Raw genomic sequence first — 27,001 nt, forward strand, 5'->3', positions numbered from 1 at the left:
AAATGGAGACTGCTCCTATCAATTCCATAACTGCTTAATAAATAAGGTGGTCCATGATCAATCGTAGTCCACATATTAGCACAGTAACTTGTCTCAGAATCTGATGGATTCAATAGAAAATTGATTTAGTCTGCTACAAGAAAATTTTGAATTTTTAGGATAAAAAACTATGAACAAGTCAAACTAATGGACAGAGTAAATAACTCATGCAGTTTTAGATTAAGAGTAGCATGCAAAATATGATGCTACTGATGCAATGCTTTTACTACCTTTTAATGTTAGGCCACAATCTAGTTTTATCTGAATTAAGAAATCCATCCAACAATTTTAACCAATCCCAAAAACTATTCTAACTAAAATGATCAAATCAATAAGAAAATAATTCAATGACACGCAAAACACCAAAATGTACGAGAAAAACATTTTTTAAGAGAAGCATCATGGGACCAACCCTAAAAAAATTGAACAATAAGAAAATCAGGTACAATAATGTTCCAATTCTTATTTCTTGGTGGACAAGAACTTCAATACTTGGTAATCTTTTTTTGACAAGGAAACCCAAAGGTAACCAAGTTAATTTTTCTTTTTTTGTCAAGAAAACCCAATTAGCTAGCCAAATCACCACAGAAATTTGAGAAAATTTCCCAACATTTAAAGCAGCTTCACCACTCCTAAAACCAAGTGAAAATGGTAGCTCAAAAGGGTTCTAGGCTTTTGGCAAAAAGCATCATCTTCTTTAAATGTGTGACCATTTCAGTCCTTATCGAGTGGATGCTACTCTTTTAGAATTTCTAATGCTAACAAAGAAATTGAAGAACCATTAGCGCTTAGCAGATAATGGCTGAGAAAGCAGCCATGTGCTTGATGGGGTCCAATAGTAATACCAAAGGCCAAAGTTGATGTGCCATTAATAATATAAAATGGATACATTAAAAAACTAAAATACAAAAGAAAATCAAATGTCACAGAACTTATTGCTGTAGAGGAAAACACTGGTGTGAAAACTATGCAAAGAGTCGTATTAGGATATTCAGAATGGACAATCTAATAATGTCTCTTTTATGTATCTATCTGCATTATGATATGGTAGATAAGTTTTGTTCATAATCCATGGACCGCTGGACAAGATGACATTTAATGTTATCTAAATAGGTCACTAGCAACATAATTGGAGTAAGATGAGCCATCCAAGTTTTGTATAAAGTGATTAAAAGGAGAAAGCAAGATGAATGAGGACTGACAAATACTTACAACCCTATTCATTTTCTAATTTCAAAACCATCATGAGTCAAGAAATTAAGATGGTATGTTGGTTCTAATTATAATATGAATAGGACATTCGTATTGTTGTTGTTTGGTTTGGTTTCCATATCATCATGAGCAAAGAAATTTAAATGGTACGTTGGTTCTAATAAATGTATGATTAGGACTGGATGGTCCTCCTCGTGGTTTTTTTCTTTTTCAGTAAAAAGTTTTATTTTGTTTATGTATAAATAAACATCCGCAACATAAGTACATTTTAAGTGGGCTACGCTTAATTAAAATTTCTTAGTTGTTGTACATAAGAGGTATGTTTGGTACACTGAATGTAAATTACATCAAGAATAGTAATTTTTATTACTTGAAATAGAAAATATTGTAATAGAATAACTATTATTATTAATAAGTTTGATTGTTACATATGAAAAGCTTGTAAATGATGACGTATAAGGAAACTTTATATTTTTTAAAATATATTAATTTTAAAACCTATTATATGCACTAAAGAATAACTATTACATCTATTTTAAAGAGGAATGACTATTCTTCAATTTAAAGAATAGTTATTCCAATGTAATAACCAATCCATGTAATAAAGATGCAATCAAATGACCGAATTACTATTACACATGAATAACTATTCCATTACAGGATCTATTACAGCATACCAAATGTACCGTAGGTTCCTAATTGAAATAAACCACATGATTTGACTGACAATGCAACAAAAACAGTATTATTTTTATAAATAAATAAACAAAAACAATTCAAGTCAACCATGTGATTCATTGGCAATACAAGCACATGGTTAAATTCAATTGAAGAACATAAAGATACAAAACCTAAGAAACTGTAATTGCATAAGATAGCATCAATCATTATCTACATTCTGCGTGAATAGGTCAACGGCCCAGAAAGAGTTTGGAACCAAGCCTCTCAGGCTCGGACCGAAGCCCAAACATCCAGCCAATCCATTGCCATTTGGAACCAATATTGAATAAAACCTCTAATAGAATGCCAATTTTATCTGGGTACACAACTTCTCAAAATGACATATAAGTTTTAAAACTTATATTAACAAAAAGAAATAGAAGTATAGGGCACAACAATATATGTATATACAAATCACGTAAACAGTGTGACTCTTCAAGGGGAAAAATAATACAGGTACAAACAATGAATGCTTATCACTCAACAATCAGTCATCCTTGTAGTCATTAGTAGGCTGTGCTTCAAAGCCCCCACCCGCTCTCTTCTCTAACGTGTAAGGCATATAGGTTCCAAGAATTCTATCCCACATAACGAAGAATGGCTGTGAGAAGTTGTACTTGGTGCCATACAGCTGATGGTGGACATCATGATAAGCAGTATTGTTTTTGAAAAAGACGTGGAATAGATTTCCAGGAAGCCATAACCCGCAGTGGTCATCTACTGTTTTGATGGTAGCAAAGGAGAAGAAGAAGATGGAGGCTCGAGGAGACATACCCGAGAGAAGAAAAGATAAAGCTCCACCAACTGTGTCAAGAAGAAGCCCCTCAATGGGGTGATTGTACAGAGCTCCAAATGAATAGGGTACAACAAGACGGTGATGTAGAGAATGGATATGCTTGTACAAGAACTTGTTGTGATGCATGTATCTGTGCATAAAGTATTGCCAAGTATCCAAGACCAACATAGCAGTGATGAATTGTCTAGCTAAAGCAATTAAGGATGATGGTGGAACCGTAGCATCACTGCCATCATTTCCCGTCACCTACATAATGCCATGACTACATTACAAATTGATAATAGAGTCTAAGCATAGTACTATATGGCATATGCACAAATCAGCTGAAAATTATGGCAGCATAAAATGATGAAAATGTATGGATTTACTAGCCGAATGATCATCAATATCAAAGGGAAACAGTGACAGGAAAAATAGGAAAGAAAAAAATGACTACAGAGCTCATGTTATAACAGAAAAAGAGACTTGGTGGGAAAACAACTGACTGCTTAACATAAACATAAATACCATACAAGTAACAGTCTCCACATGATCATACATTCACCAATCAGATAGCCAAGGTTTCCATAAAATTCTCCACATATCAGATAAATCAATAAAAAATTTCATTCGACCCAACTCTTCTTAACCAAAGCTACATCATAATCAACTAAAACATATAGCACATTAATTTATAAACTTTTTCAAAGATTAGTTTGCCCCTGTAATTTATTTATATAAATTTTTTATAAGTTACCTTGCCCCAATTACTTCAGGCTAAAAATACTTTTCCTGCCATTTCAAGCAATTCATGCAATGTTATTTTGATGGAAAATTTTTTGCAACATTTTCTAATGGTGCAACCATAAATCTTGGTTAATAGAAGCTTTTCCATAACCCAAAAAGGGCTTAAATGTTTTACGATGCTGAGGAATGTGGAATATTTTCCACATTATACAGCTTCCCTTCTCAATAGACTAGAACAAAGGGGGGAAAAACTCTAAAGTCTCGATAATAAGCTTCTCTCTTTCTCACACATTACATGCAATATTAAAGATTTTCCATGTGGGCCAAACAGCAGAAAGAGTTTTTAGGATCATTTTCAAGTTGCATCCTAACACAGTTAAACAAGTCATTTCCCTATTGTTTTCAGGTAAAAACATTTTCCCTGACCCCAGGAAATTAATATATGTTGAAACACACAGTGTCAATCAGTGTGTATATATATATATATATATATATATATTTTGGAGAATCATCAATCAGTATATAATTAGTCATAATATATTACATAATAGTCGCACACAAGTGATGCAAAACTAATTAATCATCTAGTGGCCGTACTCACATTTGTCATAAGGTTAGTATAACACCAGGACACCAAAAGAGTGGCAATTTGGCCCTAAGCAGACCATCCATCTTATATTATGATATGTGGAAAATTTTGATCCCTAACTAGACATAACTAGCTCAAGTGTGCTCCTTTATGACCTTATGTTGATCAATAGTAAGTCACAAACCAATTCCTTATTTGAACCTGGATACAACCAGTTACCCACAATGCCTCATAGAGAGCTTGCACTATATCATGTCAATATAAAAGTAATAAAACTGAACTGTCCAGTAAGAATATTTCTAAAGCTATAAACACGTTGAAGTGCTTTCAGGAATTCCAGGTGACATGATTCCGGAACCACCTTATAGGATAGGTTCAAAATAGAAGCGCATGGAGGTGCAAAGCCATAGTGAGGTTGGCTTATACTTATATATTGCTTCCTGACCCAAGGAAACCGTATTTAACATATGAGTCCAAATTTGGTATGGATGGGGTGTAAAACCTTTACACCATCCAATAAGAGATTGCCACATCAAATTTTTACTTAAAACTCAATACACCTTACCACATATAATAACATCTCAATAAACTCACAATTAAGTTGGATTTTCAAATAGATACTAAAATTGATTGAGTGTAGTTGTGCCTATTCTATAACATGTAATATGATGATGTGGCATGTTGGGATTGGAGAGGTAAAACTTGGGTTTTATACCACATCCTTATAAAATTTAATCTCTTTAACATATTAAGTTACAACATCCCCTATTCACAGATGAAAAAGTTCCAGAATTATATAAAGCCCTAGAGTATAATTAATCAAGTCATCCCATAAGGGAAAAATTCATACAATTTCAGAATTTTTCTTGAAAAGTGAACAGAAAAATGTATTACAAGTACACAATAAGTAGAGAAGAAGAAAAGGAAAAATAAACAATAAGCCAGCACCAAAACAATCTATGGTGAAAGGTTATAGTCAAGAAAGACATCAAAAGACACTAGAAAATCCAATAATTAAAAGCTATTATTATAGCCAGCAAAATCATTGTTATAAGAATAAGCTAGTATTAGTGTATTACACCGCCTAATCAAATATGGTAATCAACGATTATGCATATGAATGTCGTAAATTAAACATCCTGGTCAGCAACAAGAATAATGATATTACTTACCATAGCACAGACATCAATAACAATAACAAAACAATCAATAGAAACCCAACAAAAAAAAGAAAAAGAAAAAAGGAGTGTCCTATCAACATGTGACCAATTTTCTCATACAAAAGCAACTACTTAACGTAAATTGTCAAACATTTCTATTAAAAAACAGACACTAAACACCATTTTTTTTAAATAAATCCTAAGTTATAAAGTCAATAACCCAATTGAATGTTTCATCTGAAAAACCCAATGAATCAATATTTTTGTCCTAATAGACCCAAAACTCAATTAAAAGGAACCAAAAAAAAAGTTACCTTGAACAATATGATTGCAACAACAGCCTGAATAGTTTGTTGAAGGAGGACTCCTTTGACCACAGTAGCCTTTGAAACCAAGTTCTTCTCATCCTCATCTTTCTTAGAGTGCAGCCGGTAATTCTCAAAGCACCCCAACAAAACATAAATCCCAGAATACAACCAATAAACCAAGATTGGTACAAAAGTTCCCAACAAATCATCTGAAATCTCAAAACCCATTTTGGAAAATAATGAAAAGAGTTAGAATTTGAAGGAAAGATGGTAAATTTGCATGAGAATTTAAAAACCCCTCCGAATAAAAAATCAAACCCTAACTCTCTCTCTCTTTCTCTCTCTAAATGGGAAAGTGGGGACCTTTGACCTTTTCACACAACGCTAGGCAGGCTTTGTTTATATATTAGAGAAAATTGAATGTGTTTGAATGAATGATATTTTTAATTTTTTGATTATCCCACAAATTAATTTTGAATTTTTTTTTTACTATAAAATTATGGGTTGTCAATGAAATTGAATTATTTTTGGTATAGAAGAAAAATCGGAGAGATCATTGATGAGAAAGAGAGAGAGAGAGACCCAGAAAATTCAAACTTCGTTGTTTGGTTTTGAATGTTGTGAGGGTTGTAATTAAGTGTGTTCGGTTTTGTATTAGATTGTGTGAAATTGGCACGTGGCGTGTTGGGATTGGGTTATATTGGAGAAACAGCGAGTTTAGGTTGTAGGGGATTGAATCAATTGTTGTTGAGTTTGTGTGTGTTTCTCTCCGCGTGTTGCCGTGGACTTTGCAAACGACGCCGGATTTGACTGGCCGACTTTGGCTTCCCACGAAGTTGTGGGCGGGACCGTGTCCGCGTGTGCATGTCGTTTTTCAGACACATGGTTTTTAACCTGCGGCTTGAACCTTTACATGAGCAAGTCTACTACGGTAACAAATTTCACAACTTTTATCACAATTTGCTTACGTGACAAATGGTAAATGATAAAAATAAAATGATAGGTCTATGTGGATCCATAATTCCACCACTTACTAGTTGCCATGTGGCAAAATTGTAGTAAAATTATAAAACTAGTTGTGGTACTAAACTTACGCTCCTTTACATTGACAACAAAGGAAGATCAATGCAAGCATAGAACGACAAATTCTAATTGACACATTATTATTAACCGTTACTACTTGAAAAAAAAATTTAATAGTGGACTTTAAAATTAAAGTCAATAACAATTTACAATAAAAATTGTGGGTGTATTTAAAAGTGACAAATAGCTTGATTGCCGCTCATAGAATAGTTTTGAAAATTAGTATAGAATTAGTTGCGTTCTCTAGAATAACCCTGCTGGTATAGATAAACTAAACTAACTTGTGTTGATATCTTCTAGAGTTTTCTGATGATATCAAAAGGTGGAGTTTTTTTATACTATAATTAATAATTATCTTATTATAGGGTTTTTGATGGTTTCAAAAGGTGGAGGTTTTTAAATCTTCATCTATTTAATATAGTTAATTGAAATTTATCTATATCGTCACATTTTGAAAAATGGATTATCAAATTTTTAACATCGATTAAATTATTAATGATATAATAAAATCTAATTGAATCGTTTTAAAATTGATGTAGTCACCTTAAAAACTTTTAAGGTAAACTACATATTTGGTCCTTATCTTTTATATCATATTTTAATTTGGTCCTTAGTTTTTTATTGCCGTGTCAATTTAGTCTCTTTTGTTATTTCTTGGATGGAAATTGCTAACATGACAAACAATCAAAATAAAAAACTAGTTCCTTGCCACATCAATGGAAATTAATTTTTTATTTTGGTTATTAAGTACGTCAGCAATTTCCCTCCAAAATATAACAGCAGAGACTAAATTGACACAGTATTGAAAGGTTAGGGATTAAATACGTAGTTTACTCAAACTTTTATAAAGGATTCTAATCTTTTGGGTAATGTACAGTAGATTTTTCAATCAAATTCAATTGTGTGGTTATATTAGCCAATAAATTATATAGTTAATTTTAAGTAAGGAACTTAAGGTAAAGTGCCTGAGAAATCTTACATAAGCTTTGTCCTGCTTTAGTTTCTTTACAATTTGGAAGATGGACAAGTGATATTCGGTATAAAATTGGTTTTAAATCAACAAGTTATTGATAAAAGCGTTTCGACGACTATTAAGGTACTTTATATTATAGGTGTGCGCTTCTATTACTCTTTTCACACAGTGCTAGGTTTCAAATAATATTTTCACCAATACTATATCAATCTAAAATAATAATCACACACAAGAACACAAACATTTACGTAGAAAAAAATCACAGGACAAACTTCAAATCAATTCATTATTATCAATCAATTACAATAATTCTCAAGTTTATGCATAACTTGAGATCCACCAAATACAATAATAAAAAATCCTCTTGTGTATGTCTTACGGCCTCTCACACATACTCTCTTTGTGTCTCACGACTAAAGAAAAACTCTTCTTATTTTTCTTTACTTTCACACACACTAATTATTTATCTCAAAAGCGGCAATACTTTACTCTTTCCTCTCTAACTATCTCTCTCTATATGCGGCACCTCTTTCTTTGGCATCGTAGCTCTCCTTGGCTATCTCTCTCTATGCAGTATACACACTAATTCTCCTTGATTCATGTGCTTGTTGTCTCTCTCCTTGCATTACCTCTCAAACAAAAATCTTTTTTTTTTCTCTTGGTTTCACAATCTATTTTCCCTCTCCCATAGGAATAACTCTTGGGTCAAAACCATTAATTCTTTGTAGCATTGTCTACTTATAAGACTATTTTCCTATTCCCTTTTGGACAATGAATCATTACCTATTTAACAAGAAATAAACTTTCTTTCCACACAAAGGAAACTCAAATTAATTTTTCCTTCTTCAACTAGAAATTAAACCCAATTAACATTCCCAACACATAGATCCATCAGTAATATTAGTGGCAGAGCCACACACAAGGGGGGGGGGGGGGCATGGCCCTCCCAAAAAAAATTTTAAAATAATTTCTTTTATAGTATATATATTATTTACATTTTAAAAATGTAGCTTGTAAAAATTGAAGTCCCCCCCCCCCCAAAAAAAAGAGTCATTTCAATAGTGCTCTTAAAAAAGAGAAATTATATTTAAAATCATATAAATTAAGATGTGTAACAAACTAAACTACGTAGTTTCAAAAGCAACAAGTTTAACCTTGATATTTCAGAAAGTAACAAATTAAACTTTAACCTACTATGTTTGAAATTTAATATAAGTTGAGGGTTTATCATTTTTTGAAACCTAAGAATTTAATTTATTACTTTTGAAACTATAAAGTTATAATTTGTTAATTTTGAACTATAACTATTTATTATCAGATTAAGACACCAATCAATTTTTGATATAAGCAGATGTTGAACTTCATATCTCTTATTCAATTATCAAAAACTTTACTAATTAAGTTAATTGGTCTAATAGTTATAGAGACAAAATACAATTTTTTTTTTAACTTTAATTTTTATTGTAAATTATGCTCTAGTATGTGTTAAAGTATTACTTTATTCTTGAACTTGAAAACTTCATTGATTCTATTGAAATTTTGTAATTCACTTTAGTAGACAATTTAATAATTTATATTAAAAATGAAAATCTTCAAAATTTCATTATGGAGATGCTAAAAGATGAATTTTATTAGATGAAAGATCATCATTTAGCATATTTTTGATAGGAGAAACTATGTTATTTTTTTACCATATATTTTTGTACATGTCAAATGTAAGAAGTACGCGACTTTTATATACTCATTAAAATTTTATAAATGATAAATTTTCTTAGTAAATTAATATGTATAATATATATGTCTATGTGTGAAGAGGTTTGTCTTAACTAATATATTATTATTACAACTTCACCCTACAAACTAAAATTTCTGACTCCACCCTGAGTAACATCAGTTTTACGTGCATAAATTCAATGAACATGAAAACATCGCTCCATTGACCATTGAATTTCCATCTTAACAATTTCTAACTGTCTTAAAATAATGATTAATAAACTGCTTTGCAGCTTTGGTATTTGATATATATATATATATATATAAATATATATATTTATTTTTTTTTTCCTCTTCTTTTCGGGCAAGTTGGTCATTATCTAACAAGTGACAACAGTGATGTTCTATAATTTTTGTCTGCCTTGTCATTAACTCCATGTGGAAGAAGATTATAGAATATGCAAAAAGTAACAAAACTTATGGAAATGGAAACAATTTTTACCTCTTTGTAATTATATCATTATAATCATACCAAACAGTTCTTAATAGAATGCTTTATTAACGTTGAAATAGTTTGACAATTAACGCATCATTTTGTGTAAACTGTAAAGTTGTTTTTCCAATCATTTTGACCATGTTTTCTAGGCTGCACACATTGCCTTTTTGTAGTATTGTTGATGGCAAATTCCATGTATCTTCTTCTAGATGAGAATTCAATTGAGATCATGTAAAATATTTGCAGCATCAATCATCAATGGGGCCAGCTTTTAGGAATTTCACCATAGAGGAAGACCATAAAGTCAATGTGAAATTCATTGACCGAGTCCTTGGTTTAACAGTCAAATTTGGCGTCTGGGCTAAGCTCATTTGACAAATCAGCCTTGTAGAGTCCACTCATTCTTTATCATTGGGAACATATAATTTTACATAATTTTGACCACACGTAATAATAGAGGTGGACTCACCACCACACTTATACTATTCATAACTCGTCATGAAGTTAGTTGTGGTCAAAATTAGTATTAGTACTATTTTCCTTATCATAATGTAAAAATAGAGAGAGAAAACAATTTACACCCCTAAAAATTACTTTATTTATTTAATTTTAAATTTTTTATAAAAATAATTATTTTACATTTTTACTTTAACAATACACTTTACATCTCATATTTAATTTTACAATACATCATATTAAAATCATTTTTGAAAAATTATACTTTTTATAGTGGGACCCACACTCAACTCTCCTAAAACAAAAACACACCCAACTCATGATTAAAAAAAAAAAAGGAAATAGAACATCCAGTTTGTATATATTTTTGCATCTTGCTCTATTTTAGCTCCCCAAATTTACCATTTTGTGCGTTTTTGTGAAACAGTGGGAGTCATTTTACATTTTGGTTTTCCTGATGGCAATGCATTAGCATTTTTAACTCAATCAAACATGGAGCATTGATGCTCCATCTTGACAAAAATATCATTTTAGTTAATACATTTTAAGGTCATTATCAATTAAATTTTTATTATTTTTAACTTCCAATCAATTTATAGTCAATTTTCGTTAACAAGTCGTTGATAGGGATCAAAATGACGTAGGGAACAAAATGGTCTTTTCACGTACTATTTTCTAATGGAGTTAAGAGAACTCAAAAGTCAGTATAGGGTGAAGGCTAACCAATACCATTGAGAATACAAACGTTATCTTAGAAAATCAATATCTTACAGACAAACAAGTCAGGATGGCCGAGTGGTCTAAGGCGCCAGACTCAAGTTCTGGTCCTCTAACGAGGGCGTGGGTTCAAATCCCACTTCTGACAAAAAGATAATTGTTTTTTATCATTTTTTGCTTTCCTTTTCTTTCTTTTTTTGTTACTATTTTGGGGAACATGGTCAGTGAAAATTTCATAGTGTTTGTTATAAATTTATAATTCCCGAAAATCACAGTTTCTATAAATAATTCAGTCCTCTTTAAATGATAAAATTCTAAGGGTGTGTTTGGATACCACTTATTTTGCTGAAACTGAAAAATTATTACTGAAAGTACTGTAGATAAAGGTAAAAGTTAGTTAAAATAGTACAGTGAGACCCTTGAATAGTGCCAAAAAGTGCAGTGGACTCATGAATAGTAGCAAAATAAGCTAAATAGTAATATAATTTTAATTTTTAATTCTAACCCAAAGGTACACTAACTCTTACATTTTAGCTTAAAAAAAGATATTTGCTTCTTATTTTTTTTATAGATAAATAGGAAATATCAATCATCACATTTTTTATATTCATAAAATTTATTATACTTCGTACAATTTTTGGCCCTACAATTGTTTGTATTTTGGTCCTTTATGTTTCAAAGTTTTTATTTTGAATATTTATGTTTGATTTCATTTTATTATTGGTCCTATCGTCCATTTTTCTTAATAATATGTCCACTAAGTGCTCTTCATATTTAAAACTTCATGATATACTACTAGCTCTAAAATGATGTGGAATGCAAAAATTTCATTGGTCAAAGACAATGGGATTCGTTCAGTAGGCACTTGAAATATATATGGTCTTTAGTAATGAAACTAAAGAAAATAGTAGAGGTAATGATTAGGAGAAGACTACACATAAAATGAGTAGACAAATTGAAGATACATGATGTTTAAAAAAAGATAAATGAGATTGGGATAATCAAAGATAAAAGTTTTATAAAAAAAAAAAGTAGTTGAGGTCAGCAAATTAGGAATAGAATTATGTTAATAAAACTTGTTTTAAGATACAAGACAATTAACATACTTAGTACATACACTCCTCAAATAGGGTTAGAATTAGAAGTATCCATTAATCAAAATTTACATGAGGAAATGGATGAACTGATTCAAGGATTACCAAACAAGAAAAAGTTTTTTATTGGAGAAAACCTAAATGGTGATATTGGAAATGATAGTGAGGATTTTTAAAGAGTTCATAGGAGTAAGGGAGATGGAGTAAGGAATGAATTAGTGGATGATATTCCAACTTTGCAATAACATATAATCTTATATTAGCAAATATTTGGTTCAAGAAGTGGGATCTACACATAAAAGTGGGACAAAAGTTATTAGACAAAAATACCCAAGACTTAGGTGGTGGGTTTTGAAGGGAGAGAAACAAGACTTGTTTAAAGATAAAATGGTCGAACAAGGCAAGTATTTTTTTTTTTTTTTTTTTTTTTTTGAGAAAAAAGAAGGCAAGTGAAATTTATATAAAAATATTGATAAGATATAATATCTAGTCAACATTTTATTTGGAGAATCTAAAGCATGTGGGTGACCAACCGAAGATACTTGGCAATGAAATAAAGAGGTTCAAACTTCAAACAACAATTAGACTAAGAGAAAGCTATAAAAGCCTATCCAAATGTATGGACAGTGCTGCTTATAAAAATTACAAAGTAACAAATAAAGGAAGCAAAAAAAAGTTATCCCATAAACTAAATTTAAGACTTATAATGAATTATTTAGCAAGCTGGGAACGAAAAATAGAGAAAACTTTACTTATAAACTTGCTAACACATGGAAAAGAAAATAAGAGACTTGAATTGTATCAAATGCATATAATTTAGGATTGAATGATTGATTGTTATTGGCTATTTTTTTGGGTTTGCTAACGGATTGTTATTATAGTATTATTTTTTTATGGAATTAAAAAGTGTAACACAATATACACTACAAAATTTTTGAAAATGCTTATCGTTATCAGTTTTGAATTTAGAATTAAAATTTAAAATGATATTTAAATATTTAAAAATATGGAGTAATGATTGAGGTTCTGTATTATTATTGTGGGTACCTAAGGCATGCTTGGCAACGTCCTAAGCATGCTTGCAACGTCCTTGGCCATCCTCGGCATGCTTTGCAACGTACTAGGCGTCCCACATCGAAGAGAAATCCCCCCAAAAAGTAGTGGTACACTTCTCCTTTGCTTCAAAGCTTATAAGATAAAAAGTAGGAAGATTTCTCTTCGATGTGGGACGCCTAGTACGTTGCAAAGCATGTCAAGGTCAGCCAAGGACATTACCAAAGCATGCCGAGGATGTTGCAAAGCATGCCTAAGCATGCCTTAGGTACCCACAATAAAAGCTTATAAGGTAAAAAGTGGAGAGATTTCTCTTCGATGTAAGATGCCTAGGACGTTGCAAAGCATGCCGAGGTCGGCCAAAGACATTGCCAAGCTTGCTGAAGACGTTGCAAAGCATGCCGAAGACAGCCAAGGACATTGCAAGCATGCCTAAGACGTTGCCAAGCATGCCTTAGGTACCCACAATTATTATTTGTGTGAGTTGGCTTGTTGCAATAATTTATGCCAGGCAACTCCATTTATAGGCCATTCAGCACACGCAATAGCAGTTATAAACTATAAATAAAATCCACCAAAATGATATGGAAATTTGAAAGATTTCTGTTTTCACATGTTCATTTTCTTTTTAAAAATTGGTCATTTAACGGAAAGTACAAAATATGCTTTGAAAATATTTAAAATTTAAACAGAAACCATTTAAAATTAAAGAAATGATATTTCAATATAGACAATAATGATTGCCTTTCTGTACAATGAGTTGTTGCAAAATTGTATGCAAGCCAATTTTTTTTTTTTTTTTCATGATCCATGCAGCATATGAAACTGCATTACAATACAATGAACCAACCAACAAGGCTCAACACTTGTTTAGGTAACATTGACCAAAAATGTTAAATCTTCATCTCTTGGTCCCATGAACTTCCAGCATAGTAAACCCAAAATAAATCAGTATGACAACATTGGTGTCTCTTACATAGCCTCCAACTCCTGTGTCTCTGAAACTTCCTTGGGAAAGTTGAGGCAAGTTTGCTTGGTTCGCTTGCAAGGAACTGGAAAATTCAAATAGATAAAATTAGTTAGGTTGGAGTCCTTGGACTACATGATGTGCAATGTGTAAGCGTAAACACTGAGAAGGAAATGCTTTCAAAACCTTTTGCCTTGTTTTTGTCATTAGATTCAATGACAGAAGATTTCCACTTCTCATAAGCATGCTTTTCTGTTCTTTTGCGCTTCTTGTAACTTGAAACCTGCAAATGCATCACATTGGTTTCATTTGACTGTCTACAATTCAATTTAGGAGTGGATTTAATATAAAATAATGTATACAGCACAAAGAAAACTTCAAAACTTATTGAAAGCTCTTGCATTAAACAGGTCACTTTAAACCGGAGTACTGAAGACTTTCATATATTTAGGCAAAACAAAATTCAAAGATAGATACGTACAACAGTAATCTGAAGAGTGAAAAGGGCTAGAATGGATGATAATGACAGAGTATGGAGTTTAAGATTTTATAAGGAATTCAATGATTGAGAGTTAGCAGCTTCCTACTCCTTTCTTTATTTCATCCAAACCCGTATCCCTAAGGGTGGAGGGTGTGACAAGCTTTGTTGGGATCTTAATGGAAGTGGGAAGTTCAATATTCAGTCTTTCTATCATAAGATTCGAAATGCAACTCCTTCCACTTTCCCTTAGAAGGGCATCTAGAAAGCTAAGGTTCCTAAAAAGGTGGTTTTTTTTTCACGTGGACAACAACTCATAGTCAGATTCTTACCTTAGATAACATTATACTTCATGGTTGCCCTTTGGCAAATCATTGTTGTATGTGCTATTGTAATGTAGAATTTATGGATCACTTGTTACTTTTTTGTCCAATAGCTCATTCTTTATGGATGTATATACTTCAACTGTTTGGGATCGACTGAGTCATGCCAGGTTCAATAGTGGACTTATTATTTTGTTGGTATAATTGGCTTGAAAAGCATAGTTCTGATATTTGGAATTTGGTTCCAAGTTGTTTATTGTGAACCATTTGGTCCAAACAAAATCAACAATCTTTTTGAGGATGAGGAGAAAACTGTGGTTCAGTTATTAGAGTTTTGTCAACGGACCCTCTTTGATTGGTCTCGTTGTTGGGGTTTCTCAAATTGCTCTACCCTTATGGATTTTCTTTCGTTTATTAGAATAGATTAGGGGCTGTTTTTATCTTTTTGTTTCTTTTTTGCTTTGTTCACTACCATGAACTTCTTGTATTTTTCTTGCTATTCTTTTATTAATAATATTCTCTTCTTACTTATCAAAAAAAAGAAAAGGGCTAGAATGGGAGAGAGGTAGTAAGATGGTTTTTAGCAGCTATTCCTTCCCCACTTTTGGATTATTTTTAACAGTCACTATCGCCCATTTGATATATGGGCACAGACATTGCATAGAACTACAGAAGTAATTCATATCCATGTCATACAGCAAAAGCAGAATTCCTTTTGAACAAGGCACTATCAATGTGGCAACAGCAAGGACAATGGCCCAACTGTTATCAAATTAATGAGGACAGATGAATGATGATTACAATGCAATTGAAGTTAGAAAGGTCTCACTCAACATCAGCATGATCTAGAACCAAACAAGATTGACACATTAACCAACAAAAAATAAACAATTTATGATGCTGTTATAGTACCTCTGGTCCATCATCCGATAAATAACCACCATCCTCAATTTTTCGTTTCTCAGGTAATACATCCAAAAGTTCTGCAAGTCAAAGAAGAAAGAATGTGCTTAACAATATTGAAAGAAAAAAAAAAAAAAGAGATTTCAAGTAAAACACACTAAGAAGTGACAACATAAACACCTAAGGAGACAAACCTCGATTTCCCTTTACATCTCTAGGGTCTTTCTTCTCCTCAATTCCCACAACATCATGGCACAAATCCTTCATGGAAGTAGAAACCTGCAGTAGTAAACCATTATCAATATCAAGCACATTAGAAGTAAAGAATGAAAACTATAGTTGGCAACACAAGTCAATTATGTATAGAAAAATGCTTTTCTTACACTAGAGAATTCAGTTTCAGATGCACCACAGAGCTCAATCAACTTAAGCTTGTCTACCTTGAGCTGTAAAACAAGCAAATCAAATCCCAATTAGTTAAAAACAAGAATAGGTCACTAATTTCCCTGCCTGAAAGAAACACAGATAGGGATCATTGTTCATTGATGTACCCACCTTGTGCTTTTTAGCACACAAATAGAATGCTACAGCAATAAACACAGGGCGAGTGAAGTCAGCACTTGCACGACGAGAAGCTGGCAGCGATGCAAGAAATCTGTTCCTATATCTGAAAAAACAAAACACCATAAAACCATGAGTGGTGCTTACTATACTGCAAATTTTATTACATAAACATTACACACTGATTCATCAATTCTTTAACATTACACCATCATTGACATTAAAATATCAAAACACTAACATTCTAACAAATTTGTCAAAGGGTACTAGACATTTAACATAAGCTCAATTAGTGAACTATGTAGCAAAACATGTAACAAACTCAACTCTCTGAGGCATTCTGTCAAACACGTAGCAGATACGACTGATATTTTTACACAACAAAAGAAAAACAAAATGTGCACAACATAGAAGGAATTTGGACTTACAGAGAGAAACCCTTGTTCACAATAGGTATGAGCCTCACGCACCCAAACTGAATCGCCAATTCTCTCACATCCAAGTTGTTCCTGCAAAACCCAATTCAGTCTCAGCCACCATTACCATAACATTAGAATAAAACTAACTAAATAAACAATAAATAAAAAACCCACTTGACACCGAGACCGTTCTGCAACAAATTGAAGGACCTGTTGTAAGCTTTCTCCGACATGCCACTCAGCTTTATAGCGCTTTGCCGATCAAACAAAGTACCATGCCTGTTAACCAAAGACAACCCATTCAACAAAAAAACGATAACCCAAAAACCAAAAACAAAAAACCCATTAAAGTATTATAGAAACGAACCTCGTAGCAACGATTTCTAAGCAGATTATAGCTTTACAAACCTCACCCTTCAAAAAAACAAAGAAAATAAAACAAACCCAATTAATAATTTTTTTTTGTTAATTATTAATTTATTTTAACTGAATCGAAGTGAATGTGAATGTGAATTGTGAAACTTACGACGCCGATGATGGAAGAGTCGAACTGGACGTCGCAGAGGCGGCGGAGCTCGGCGGCTTTCCGGGTCAAGTACTTGGAGTCAGAGAGGTCCAGTTTCTTTGCTATGTCTGAGAGATCCATCTTCCAAGTCGGGTCGGGAGGGTCGTCGGGTCGGGTGTTAGAGAGTTGGGTTTGGAATTTGCATGGAAATGGGAAGAGAGAGTGAGAATGGAATGGAGAAGAAGACATTTGATAGCAATAAAGTGAGCGGGGAATGTGAATTTTGGATTTTCAATTTTTCATTACTTTGGCGGGAATTAACGGGATTTTCATTTCACCGGGAAAATATCTTTTTTGGCGGTAAAAGTGAATTAATTAAAAATTATGGGATTCTTTCTCGGCGGTGAATTTGCATACTAAATTTAAATTCTAATTAATAGATTTACCATAAATTTTTGGGGGGTGCTTGGGCTAATTAAATATTCCTAGCTTATTTTTTTGTTCGAGAAATTTAATGTCATTATTTTGTGGAGCCATGATGTATGCCAAAATTAAAGAAAATATGTAACATGCTAGAAATTAAATGCTTTGGTGAGAGATTCTAATTGGTAATTACCGATTGAGTTCGCATAAAAATAAATAAATAAAAATGAGTGGCAAAAATCTCCTAGCATCCACATTGGTGGTGTGAAATTGCTAAGATGCTATTTTTAGCCCCACAACATACAAAAAGTGTGCTACATTGATGGTGGTATAGGTAAACAATTTAACTCATTAGCTACAGTGCATAGCTATTTACTGTTATGCACTGTAGCTCAAATAGTAAAGCAAAATAAAATATTTTATGTGGTTGTGGTGATAGTTGTGGTTGTCATTGTAATTTATTATAGTAAATATATTATTTTATTGTGTTGTTTATATTATTTTAATGTGTTGAATGCTACAATGAAATCATTAATGTTGAATGTTTTGTAAACTAAAGAAGTAAAATAAATAAAAGTAGTTTTTTATAGTACTAAAAGCTAAATTTTTTGGCACCATCAATGTTGATGCTCTAAATTGACCAACTTTCTAAACAAAATAAGCAAATAAAAAAAGGATTGGCTATTGTAGCTTGCTTTTTTTTTTTTCTTCTTTTTTTCTTTTTTTAGAAGGAATTGGCTATTGTAGCTAGTATACCTTTTTGGGGGCAAGACCGCAAGTGTGTAACATTTTTTTATTTTTTTGGTCATTGGATTATTAAGGCCTTGTTTGGGTAGAAAAATATCATCACTCATCACCCTCTAACTCATTTCCTATCACTTTAAAATCCCCAAATATCACCTAAACCTAGATTGGCACCTAAACCCGATTATGTTTTCAAATCCAAAAACTCAAAAATGTGGGACCCATGCTCTGATCTAGTGATGTGGTTATGCAGATGGGGTTGTAGTTGTGGAAGTAAATACTCATTAGAGTCGTTGGTGGGGAGTACGAAAAGGAGTTGCAGATTTGACTCTTCTCCAACTGTGAGGCTTGCTGATGTGAGGGTATTTATGAAATTGCCACTTGTTACTCATCACCCAATCTGGTATGGAAACAAAACCCATCCAAACAAGCATCTTCTCCATGGGACCCACTTATTTTGGGTGATAAGTGTGGAAATAGGGTAATAAGTGATGGAAACCCACAAATCCAAACAACCACTAAGCTCTTGACATTAATATATTGATGACTTGGTGGATTATAGCTTTTAGTCATACCCATCAAAAACAATATTAGTCATAGATTTATTATATTATTTTAACATGTGTACGCCTTTATTGGTTTATGATTCAATATTTTGGTGTCTTAGTTGGGTGTCGAGGAACCAGACCATCTGAATTTGGTGGCTACTTGGTGGCTAAACTCTATTGCAAAGCCGATATTGCAATGGAGGTATTACACAAAAATATTTCTGACACCAAGATGATAAAACACTTGACACCTCTCATTCTCATTGCTTTCAATATGAAAAAGAGGGCTAAAAATGTGGTTTTATTAAAAACCCCCCAATTAAGTATTTTTTGGAATATGGCATCCAATTTTTTATTTTTTTGTTTAATGAAATTAATGGACTCAATGGTAGTGAGGTGTTAAACTTAATTATCATATTGTAATGTTTTATGTATTATCCAACTCTTTTTGTTTTTGGGTTTGGGTCATAAGAGTTTGCCAGATTGGTATGACCCATTAAGTACATGGTAGGAGTAATGTTTTCAACTTGTTTTAGTCCATCCATTTAAACAACATCAGGCAGAGTCATACCCGAACCCACCCAATCAGACTCACTTAAGTCTAAAGACAAATGGCACAAACAGCAGAAGCCTAATGGAGTCAAAATGGGCTGATTAGATGAGTGATGCCTGATCCAGACCCAAATCAGTTATAATAAGGCTGTAAATATGGTCGCAATGATTCTTCTTACTAATTGGGAATGGCATGGAAGAAAAGAAACCAACTGTGGCACCAAACCAACACAAATGCCTGTGGATCAAAATCTTAGATAGTATATAATTTAAACACCAAAAAGAAAACTGGGTTTGGTTTGAGGGGCAATACAAACCAATGTAAGGGGCAAACAAAAAAGACCTAACCAAAAAGAAACTGATTAGGCAGATTTCTTCAAAAGCTAAAAAAATGGCAATTGCCTCAAATATCTAAAATACATGTTGTGGACAACTTTCCTAACTGTTATGCTGACATCTATACCCATAAAATGACTGACTGGTATGAGTTGCATTACCCTTCAATACCAGCATTGAGTTCATGAATGAATGAACATAAACAGCTGCTAATTTGATTTCTCAGTGGATGGTTCCTCTGTGCCACTGTTATCAACCAGCTGGTAAACAATAAGAGGGCAATTAATATTAGTAGCAATATTGAAAATGCATACGAAAGAAGCCATAGTAATGAAAGAAAGGAAAGAATGTGTGAGGAAAGAACTTTGCATACCAAGGAGCCAACTCGCTCATAGGCTTCCATTACTTTCGGGTCTTGCTCGTCCTCATACCCCACTTGAAGTATTCTTGGTCCATTGACAGACCAAAAAGCTCTTCGACCTGCATCCTGAAAATATATGAAAGAATAGATTGAGCATTACTGTTTGCCAGTAGGTTGTAACAAGCTAGAAATCAGCAAGGACAATGAAACTAGCATTTCTTGGAAAGCATCCAGAATTCTCCAAATAAGGATGATGCCTAGATTTATAACCGTTCCACATAGGCTGGTCATATAGAGCTCCAAGGATTCATATCATGTATTATCTTAACAAAAATAGCACAATAGGAGAACCACTTCACTAGCAGATGCTGGGAATGAGCTTGCAACCAAAAATTTTGCCTAATCTTTTAAATTTAAAATGTCAAAATAAATATATAATAATGCATTATACTTGGGATTAAATTTTAAAAGCAAGTAATGAAGCCATTTCAGATCTATTGATGATTTTTGTTAAAAAGCCAATAACCTGAGACTATTAAAATGGAAAACCAACTATATATCAGCTCTAATCTCAATAGCAGTAGGAGAAAAAAGCTCCACATATTCTTGTTGGAACACTAGAAAAATAATAATAATAATTTTTTCTAATAGATGTCTGAGTTTTATAGTTGAAGTGGTGTTCTAGACAATTTTATATGCTGGTAGAATCTATATAGATAAATATACTGACACATTTCATCTGAAAAGGAAAATTGATGGTCCTTAATTGACCTGTAATGTGATCAAGTATATAGCCTCTAGTACTTGGACTTGAATTTCAGGATCAGTAACTGGTTCACGCTCAATCGAGAGTGCACTCCCAAGCTCAAGTGGCATTTTTGATGTGTCCTTCTCATTATAAATCTGGGAACAATTCACCAGGTTGATGGAAATAAAGCAACTTATTAGTATACTCAAAAAAGCAAAAGGTAGAAAAAGAAAAAGTTGAAGATTGCAAATGGAAAACACAAAGAAGAGTAAATACTGTTTTGTAATTATAAAAGAAGTTTTCAGTAAACCCTATCAATTTAAATTTGTAGAATTAGCAAATTCTAAAAGAAATGATTGCAAAAGATAAAGCAAAATAAAGTGAATAACAATATGGTTTTTATCACTTTAAAATACCGTCATTCTTATGTTTTCTCAGTACAAAATATTCCATATTGCAAGTTTGTATAGCAATCAATCATGATCATCAAGTTTTGTTTTGAGTAATTACATGCTTCAAGTCCACAAAAACGGCATTAAGATACTAGAGGGCTTCTACTTGAGCAAAAGATACTAGAGGCCTTCTTTCTGTATCCATGGAACTTAGTCATTGAAGATGAATTTATAAACAAATGAAGTAACCTGTTATTGGGTACAACTGGATATAAAGCAATACAACAGCAATTTTGAAAATTAGTAAGTTTTGCCCATATTTTAATAGTTAACTAATTAAAGAGTTAAGTGCTTCCTAACCAATTTAATAAAATATGAATGCTTTATAGAGTCAAGAAAAGTGAAAAGATAAAAATTACCTTGTTGCCAGCAACAGGAAGAAGCAAAGCTGGCCAAAGAAACTCTGATATTAAAAGCAAATTCTGTAGCTGACTCTCAGCTTCAAAACAACAGTTGCGAATAGTTCCAGAAACCTGTAAGACAAAAAAGGAAAATCCTACTTCACATAAGCTGCTAAGAAGAGGACTATTAAAGCTAAATTTGGTTGAATAGGCATTGATGTTGGGTGCTCAAATGTGGCCACAGAAAACTTTGTTACAAACGCTTGCTCAATTTCCACAAGCTGAACCAAGCTCACTATTCACCCAATCTATGATCCGCCAGAAGGATAAGAAATGCCCTCTCATAACTTACTAGTTCTATATATATATCGCCTATTGTTTTCTTGGAAATATTATCACAAAGGAGTTTGCTGTCACACTGTATGTATAAGCTATCTCTAATTAAGCTTAGTCTTTCTAAAAGGTGGAAAAAACCTCTTAACAAGCCAAGCCAAAGTTTTTCAGAAATAGCCAGTTCAATTGGCCATCACACTTCAAAGCCTTCAAGAATATTTAATTCAGATCATTAATCATTGCTGGTCACCTAGGTGGGGTCCTGACTCCTGAGGTGGTTTGAATACAATCTTGCACTTCATCATTTTTTCATGAAGTGATTACTGAAACCCACACTTGCACTTGGTAGACAAAGACTTTACCATTACAGCAGAAGACAGCCCCTAAAGTGTAGCATCTGTGAGATCAGCACGTTTAGATATATCTATACATGATTTATTTTATCACCAGGAAACTTTGAAACTAAAAAATAAATAAATAAATAAAATTTACCTGGTGCAGGGATAGAGCTCTTAAAGAGACATTTCCAAGGCTCTATACTATTGCTCATAGGAAGGATGCTGCAGTAGCAGATTTAATGAGGTGGAGGGCGGATCAGATTGTATGGGACATTTCCTTTTATAGAGCTTTGCATGATTGGGAGCAAGGAATGATAACAGACTTTCCTTCTCTGATTTATTCTATCTGCTGGAAGCCAATAAGAATCAAGCTCTTTTAAGTCAAGTTATTCTATAAACTGCTGCATGGTGGGGGTGACGCTGATTTTCCTTGGAAGAGTATTTGGAAGGTAAAAGCTCCTCTCAAAATAGCTTTTTTTGCCTGGTCAGCCTCTTTAGGGAAGATTCTCACAACTGAAAATCTAAGGCAGAGAGGTGTTATTCTAGTTAATTGGTGGTGTATGTGTAATCAAGATGGAGACTCTGTTGATCAATTATTGTTATATTGCTCTATGGCCAGAGAACTTTGGGCCCTAGCTCTTTCTTTATTTGGGGTACATTGGGATATGCCTATGAGGGTGGTGGATTTATTGACTTGTTGGAAGGGGTGATTTGCTAGACATAATGGAGATATTTGGAAAGCTATCCCTCTTTGTATAACGTGGATCATTTGGAGGGAAAGAAATGGCTGGACATTTGAAGACACTGAATGAACCATGCTGGCAGTGAAGCTGATCTCTTTGCGCACTTTATATGAGTGGATGGCTACTATGAGTGGTCATTCTTTCTCTAGCTTGCTAGAATTTTTAGGTTTATGTACTTTTACGTAATTTTGATTCCAGTGTGCTGGTTGTCATTTCCTTTGTTATAATAAAATTTTACTTTAAGAAAAAAAACCAGGTAACTTAAGACTATTTATTCTAAACATGCATCAAGTTTATCATGCACAAGTTCAAACTACAAGATTATAAAAAAGATAGGTTTGCTTATACAACAAGCAAGAGTTTCAGGGGGTCATGATTTGTTGTAACTATTATCTGCTTAGAGAAACCAATGCTAATTGGCTCTTTGCAAAAAGTGAGGATCTTCATTTTTTAGTTCCTGCTTCTTTCATAGTTAATTGTAACTAATCAAAAGGATTATATATACCTCCTAATATGCATGTCAAGAGTAAAAAAACATTCCATTTTAAAGTTGTCAAAGAAAAATTTAGTCCTTTTGTATGGAACATACCCCTTTCTTTCTCAATGGACTACTTGAATCAAACTGTCTAATAATCTGCTTCAGAAGCCCTCGCTTAGGGTCCAGTAAAAGTTTCCTTGCTGCTTCTTGCTTTGATATGTTTACAAGTATGGAAGCAACATGTTCAAATGGATCATCTGGTAGATGTGCAATGAAAATCTCAGACCAACACTGTGGGGTAAAAAAATGAAAGTTCAAATTTGCAAACCAAGATAAACAAAAATTATAACACAAAAGAATATATTAAAGACAATAAACTTAGAACTTTTTTAAACAGCAGTACTGTTTTTCTGTGAACTTCAAAGAGGAATAATCTAATAAGCATGTAATCTTCAACTAGAAAGATAAAGCCCATAAAATGGGGTCAGAAAATTTAGAATTTTTAATACTTTCTAAGACATTGCCAAGATTTAATTGGCTTAAAACAATAACCTAAGGTGGTCTCAGAACAACCTAGAAACCTTTTGTGGAAAAACCATGTATGATTCTATGTATAACTATGGTTATTCTTTTCCATTGTCGTGTACCAACCGGGAGTATTGCCAGTACTCAGATCTAGTACCACCACATGGAACAAAGTTTATTCATCTAAAATCATATATTCATATGAAACAACTTGAGTTGGAAAAAAAAATGGAACACAAACCGCTAGTTTCACTGGAAGATCTACAGAATGATCTCACAAGCTTCATAACATACAGTCCGTTCATCTTCTCATCTTCAGTCTAACAACAAGCAGAATTCCCACAATCAGTAAGAGATATTTCTATATCAAGGCACAGGATGATATAATCATGCACTACTGACAAGAAAAATAAATAATTGCTATGCTTTGCCAAAAATAGCAGAAAATACTTTGGTAGACTGCGATTGCCTCAAAAATTATGCTTTACAATTTCTATCGATACAAACTGCAAAAACAATTGGCATATCACATAATAAACTACACAAATCACACCTGAAGCAACGAAGCAATACCAGCATCCAACTGTGTGAGATTAACTAGCAGCATAACCAGCAACTTACTAATGCCAGACTCTGGCTTGTACAAAATTTCCATGGCAATTTTAACCATTCCCATCTCAACCATCTTCTGCGCTAGATCCGTGTCTTGTGAAAGATTCACAAGAGCTTCTGCTGCAGGCTCTGACACTTCCTACATTCATATATCAAACCAAAACTATATCACTCCACTTCATTGCTCAACAAACACTAAAATACAAACACAACTAGTTATTCTTGGCACCAAATCAAACACTAAAATACAAACACACCCAGTTGAACTTGAACCCACAAACTTGCCCTTTATCCCATTACTATAGAAAACAGGAACTGGGAAGTGTAATTTGAGCTCTAGCTAATTGGCTAACAGCAATGCTTGGTACAAAAACCCTGTTTTTTTGTGTCCAGTTGAGATTAAAACAACATAAACTCTTAGACCCACCACTAACATCACTTTTATTTACGCACTAATCATAACAGTCCCATCAAATCAAAATATATATCATCAAATTGTCCCTATAGTGGGACCAGGATAATAAGATTTAAACTTATAACATTCACTCCATGATGATTGTTGATACCTTAGGTCCCGCTAAGAGTCGAGACAGAGACGGTAGCACGATGTTGGCATAGTGGGCAAGAGACTTCAACCCATCCTCTGAGCCTGTTAATCCCTGAACTATATCAACAGCTGCCTTCGTAATCTATACACACACAAACAACAAATACGAGGTTGTTACAAATTTTTTTGTGGCCTGTTTGGTTGGTTGGAAATTATTTGTGTTTTTTTTTTTTTTTTTTTTTCTATGAAGGGAACTTACTTGAGGAGATGGGGATGAGAGAAAACCGATTAATTCCTCCAATTCGTTCGCCATTTTTCTTCTGCTTTTCGCTCTCTGCGGAGACAAGAAGGTGTATCCAAATGCTTTTGTAAAACTCTTGAGTCGACGCCGTATTTGTTTTAAAAATCTGAAAAATTTTATGTAAATAGCATAATTTTATGAAAATTTTTTGTTGAGTCGACGCCGTTTTGTATGTAAATAGCATAAACTTATATATATTATGATAACAAATAACAAAAGTTTCTCTTCAAACGAAACTTCTCATGTATCTCTTTTTTTAGCATGAATTTTGAAAATCCAACAGTTGTATTTCATATTCCTTATGTTTTTAATATCCATATCAAATTTCGTTCAAATTGAATATTATTTACTATCCGATCAATAAACTTATTTTTTATACACAATTTTATATCATAAAAATTTGAAATTTTAACATTTATTTGATGAGATAGTAATTGATCTTTGATCGTCTTGAAATTTTATATGCATGAAGAATATAATAAAAACATGCAATCTTACGGTTAGATTTTCAAAATTCACACTCAATATAGAGATATATGAGGAGTTTGTAGAGTTTCTCTCTAAACAAGTTTGGAAAAAAAATTTGTACAATAACAAATGAATAAATAGCATTAAAAAATTCGATTAAAAAAAAGAGAATGATACATATATGCAATTAACAATCTTTGGTTATTTTACTCAAAAAAAAAAAAAAAATCTTCGGTTATTTCATAATTAATGTGAGGTCATTGAGCCCAATGATATACATCTACCTTTTGTACTAGGCCTGAGGCCCATGCCGAGGCCCATAATCGTATATGAAAAAGGATCATGGCAACCCAGGAAAAGTGATTTACCGGCAAAGACAATCTTCCAAAGCATTCCAAAGAAAAAAGATAAGTACAGCAAGTAAGCACACTGGAGCATGGTGGTAAAGCAATTCCAAGAAAAGTCGCTGCCTCTACGTTAAATACTGCACAACTAACACTCTAACCACATTAATGTGGAAATGATACCTGAGCACTCAAGAAATAATAAGTTGAAGCTCCTTAGACTAGTGTCGAGGATCGAATTGCTTGCTCAAGTCCATATTTGTTTTACTTATTCATTCTTTAAATCATTTTCAACTGTTATTACACTCATTAAAGCCCAGTTCTTCTACCCACTCTCTACAAATTTATTGTATTGGGCTTGCTGGGCTTGAATTCACTTATCCCTTTGAAATAATGTTCAAACCCAGTCCCTACAATTAACATTTCAAACATGAAGAACTTTCGAATGGTTCATAATTTTGGCCAATTACTGTGACAAATTATAATCTTAATCAATTTCTTATATATTTTCTCAAC

At 32.9% G+C, this 27,001-nt stretch overlaps 3 protein-coding genes and 1 non-coding gene across 4 annotated transcripts; 1 reads left to right on the top strand and 3 right to left on the bottom strand.

Annotated features, from left to right (window-relative positions):
• Positions 1-2,154: 2,154 nt before the first annotated feature.
• On the bottom strand, positions 2,155-6,113 carry LOC115982828 (sphinganine C4-monooxygenase 1). Its single transcript, XM_031105545.1, has 2 exons — positions 5,557-6,113; positions 2,155-3,013 (listed from the first exon to the last, which is right to left on the bottom strand). Exons 1-2 carry the CDS (start codon positions 5,776-5,778, stop codon positions 2,459-2,461), a joined length of 777 nt encoding a protein of 258 aa, XP_030961405.1. The 5' UTR covers positions 5,779-6,113; the 3' UTR covers positions 2,155-2,458.
• Positions 6,114-11,052: 4,939 nt separating this feature from the next.
• On the top strand, positions 11,053-11,136 carry TRNAL-CAA. Its single transcript has one exon. It is a non-coding gene; the product is annotated as a tRNA-Leu (tRNA).
• Positions 11,137-13,902: 2,766 nt separating this feature from the next.
• LOC115982829 (origin of replication complex subunit 6) lies at positions 13,903-17,561 on the bottom strand. Its single transcript, XM_031105546.1, has 10 exons — positions 17,313-17,561; positions 17,154-17,200; positions 16,961-17,065; positions 16,796-16,876; positions 16,362-16,473; positions 16,190-16,252; positions 16,001-16,085; positions 15,816-15,886; positions 14,289-14,385; positions 13,903-14,187 (listed from the first exon to the last, which is right to left on the bottom strand). Exons 1-10 carry the CDS (start codon positions 17,538-17,540, stop codon positions 14,108-14,110), a joined length of 969 nt encoding a protein of 322 aa, XP_030961406.1. The 5' UTR covers positions 17,541-17,561; the 3' UTR covers positions 13,903-14,107.
• Positions 17,562-19,785: 2,224 nt separating this feature from the next.
• Positions 19,786-25,785, bottom strand: LOC115982830 (protein HGH1 homolog). The gene is made up of 9 exons (XM_031105547.1): positions 25,632-25,785; positions 25,392-25,514; positions 24,767-24,964; positions 24,455-24,533; positions 23,800-23,945; positions 21,815-21,928; positions 21,027-21,158; positions 20,268-20,381; positions 19,786-20,154 (listed from the first exon to the last, which is right to left on the bottom strand). The coding sequence occupies exons 1-9, from the start codon at positions 25,683-25,685 to the stop codon at positions 20,104-20,106; spliced, it is 1,011 nt and encodes a 336-aa protein (XP_030961407.1). The 5' UTR covers positions 25,686-25,785; the 3' UTR covers positions 19,786-20,103.
• Positions 25,786-27,001: the final 1,216 nt, after the last annotated feature.

Source organism: Quercus lobata, chromosome 3 (genome assembly GCF_001633185.2).
Source record: "Quercus lobata isolate SW786 chromosome 3, ValleyOak3.0 Primary Assembly, whole genome shotgun sequence".
In the NCBI taxonomy this organism is placed as follows: domain Eukaryota; kingdom Viridiplantae; phylum Streptophyta; class Magnoliopsida; order Fagales; family Fagaceae; genus Quercus; species Quercus lobata.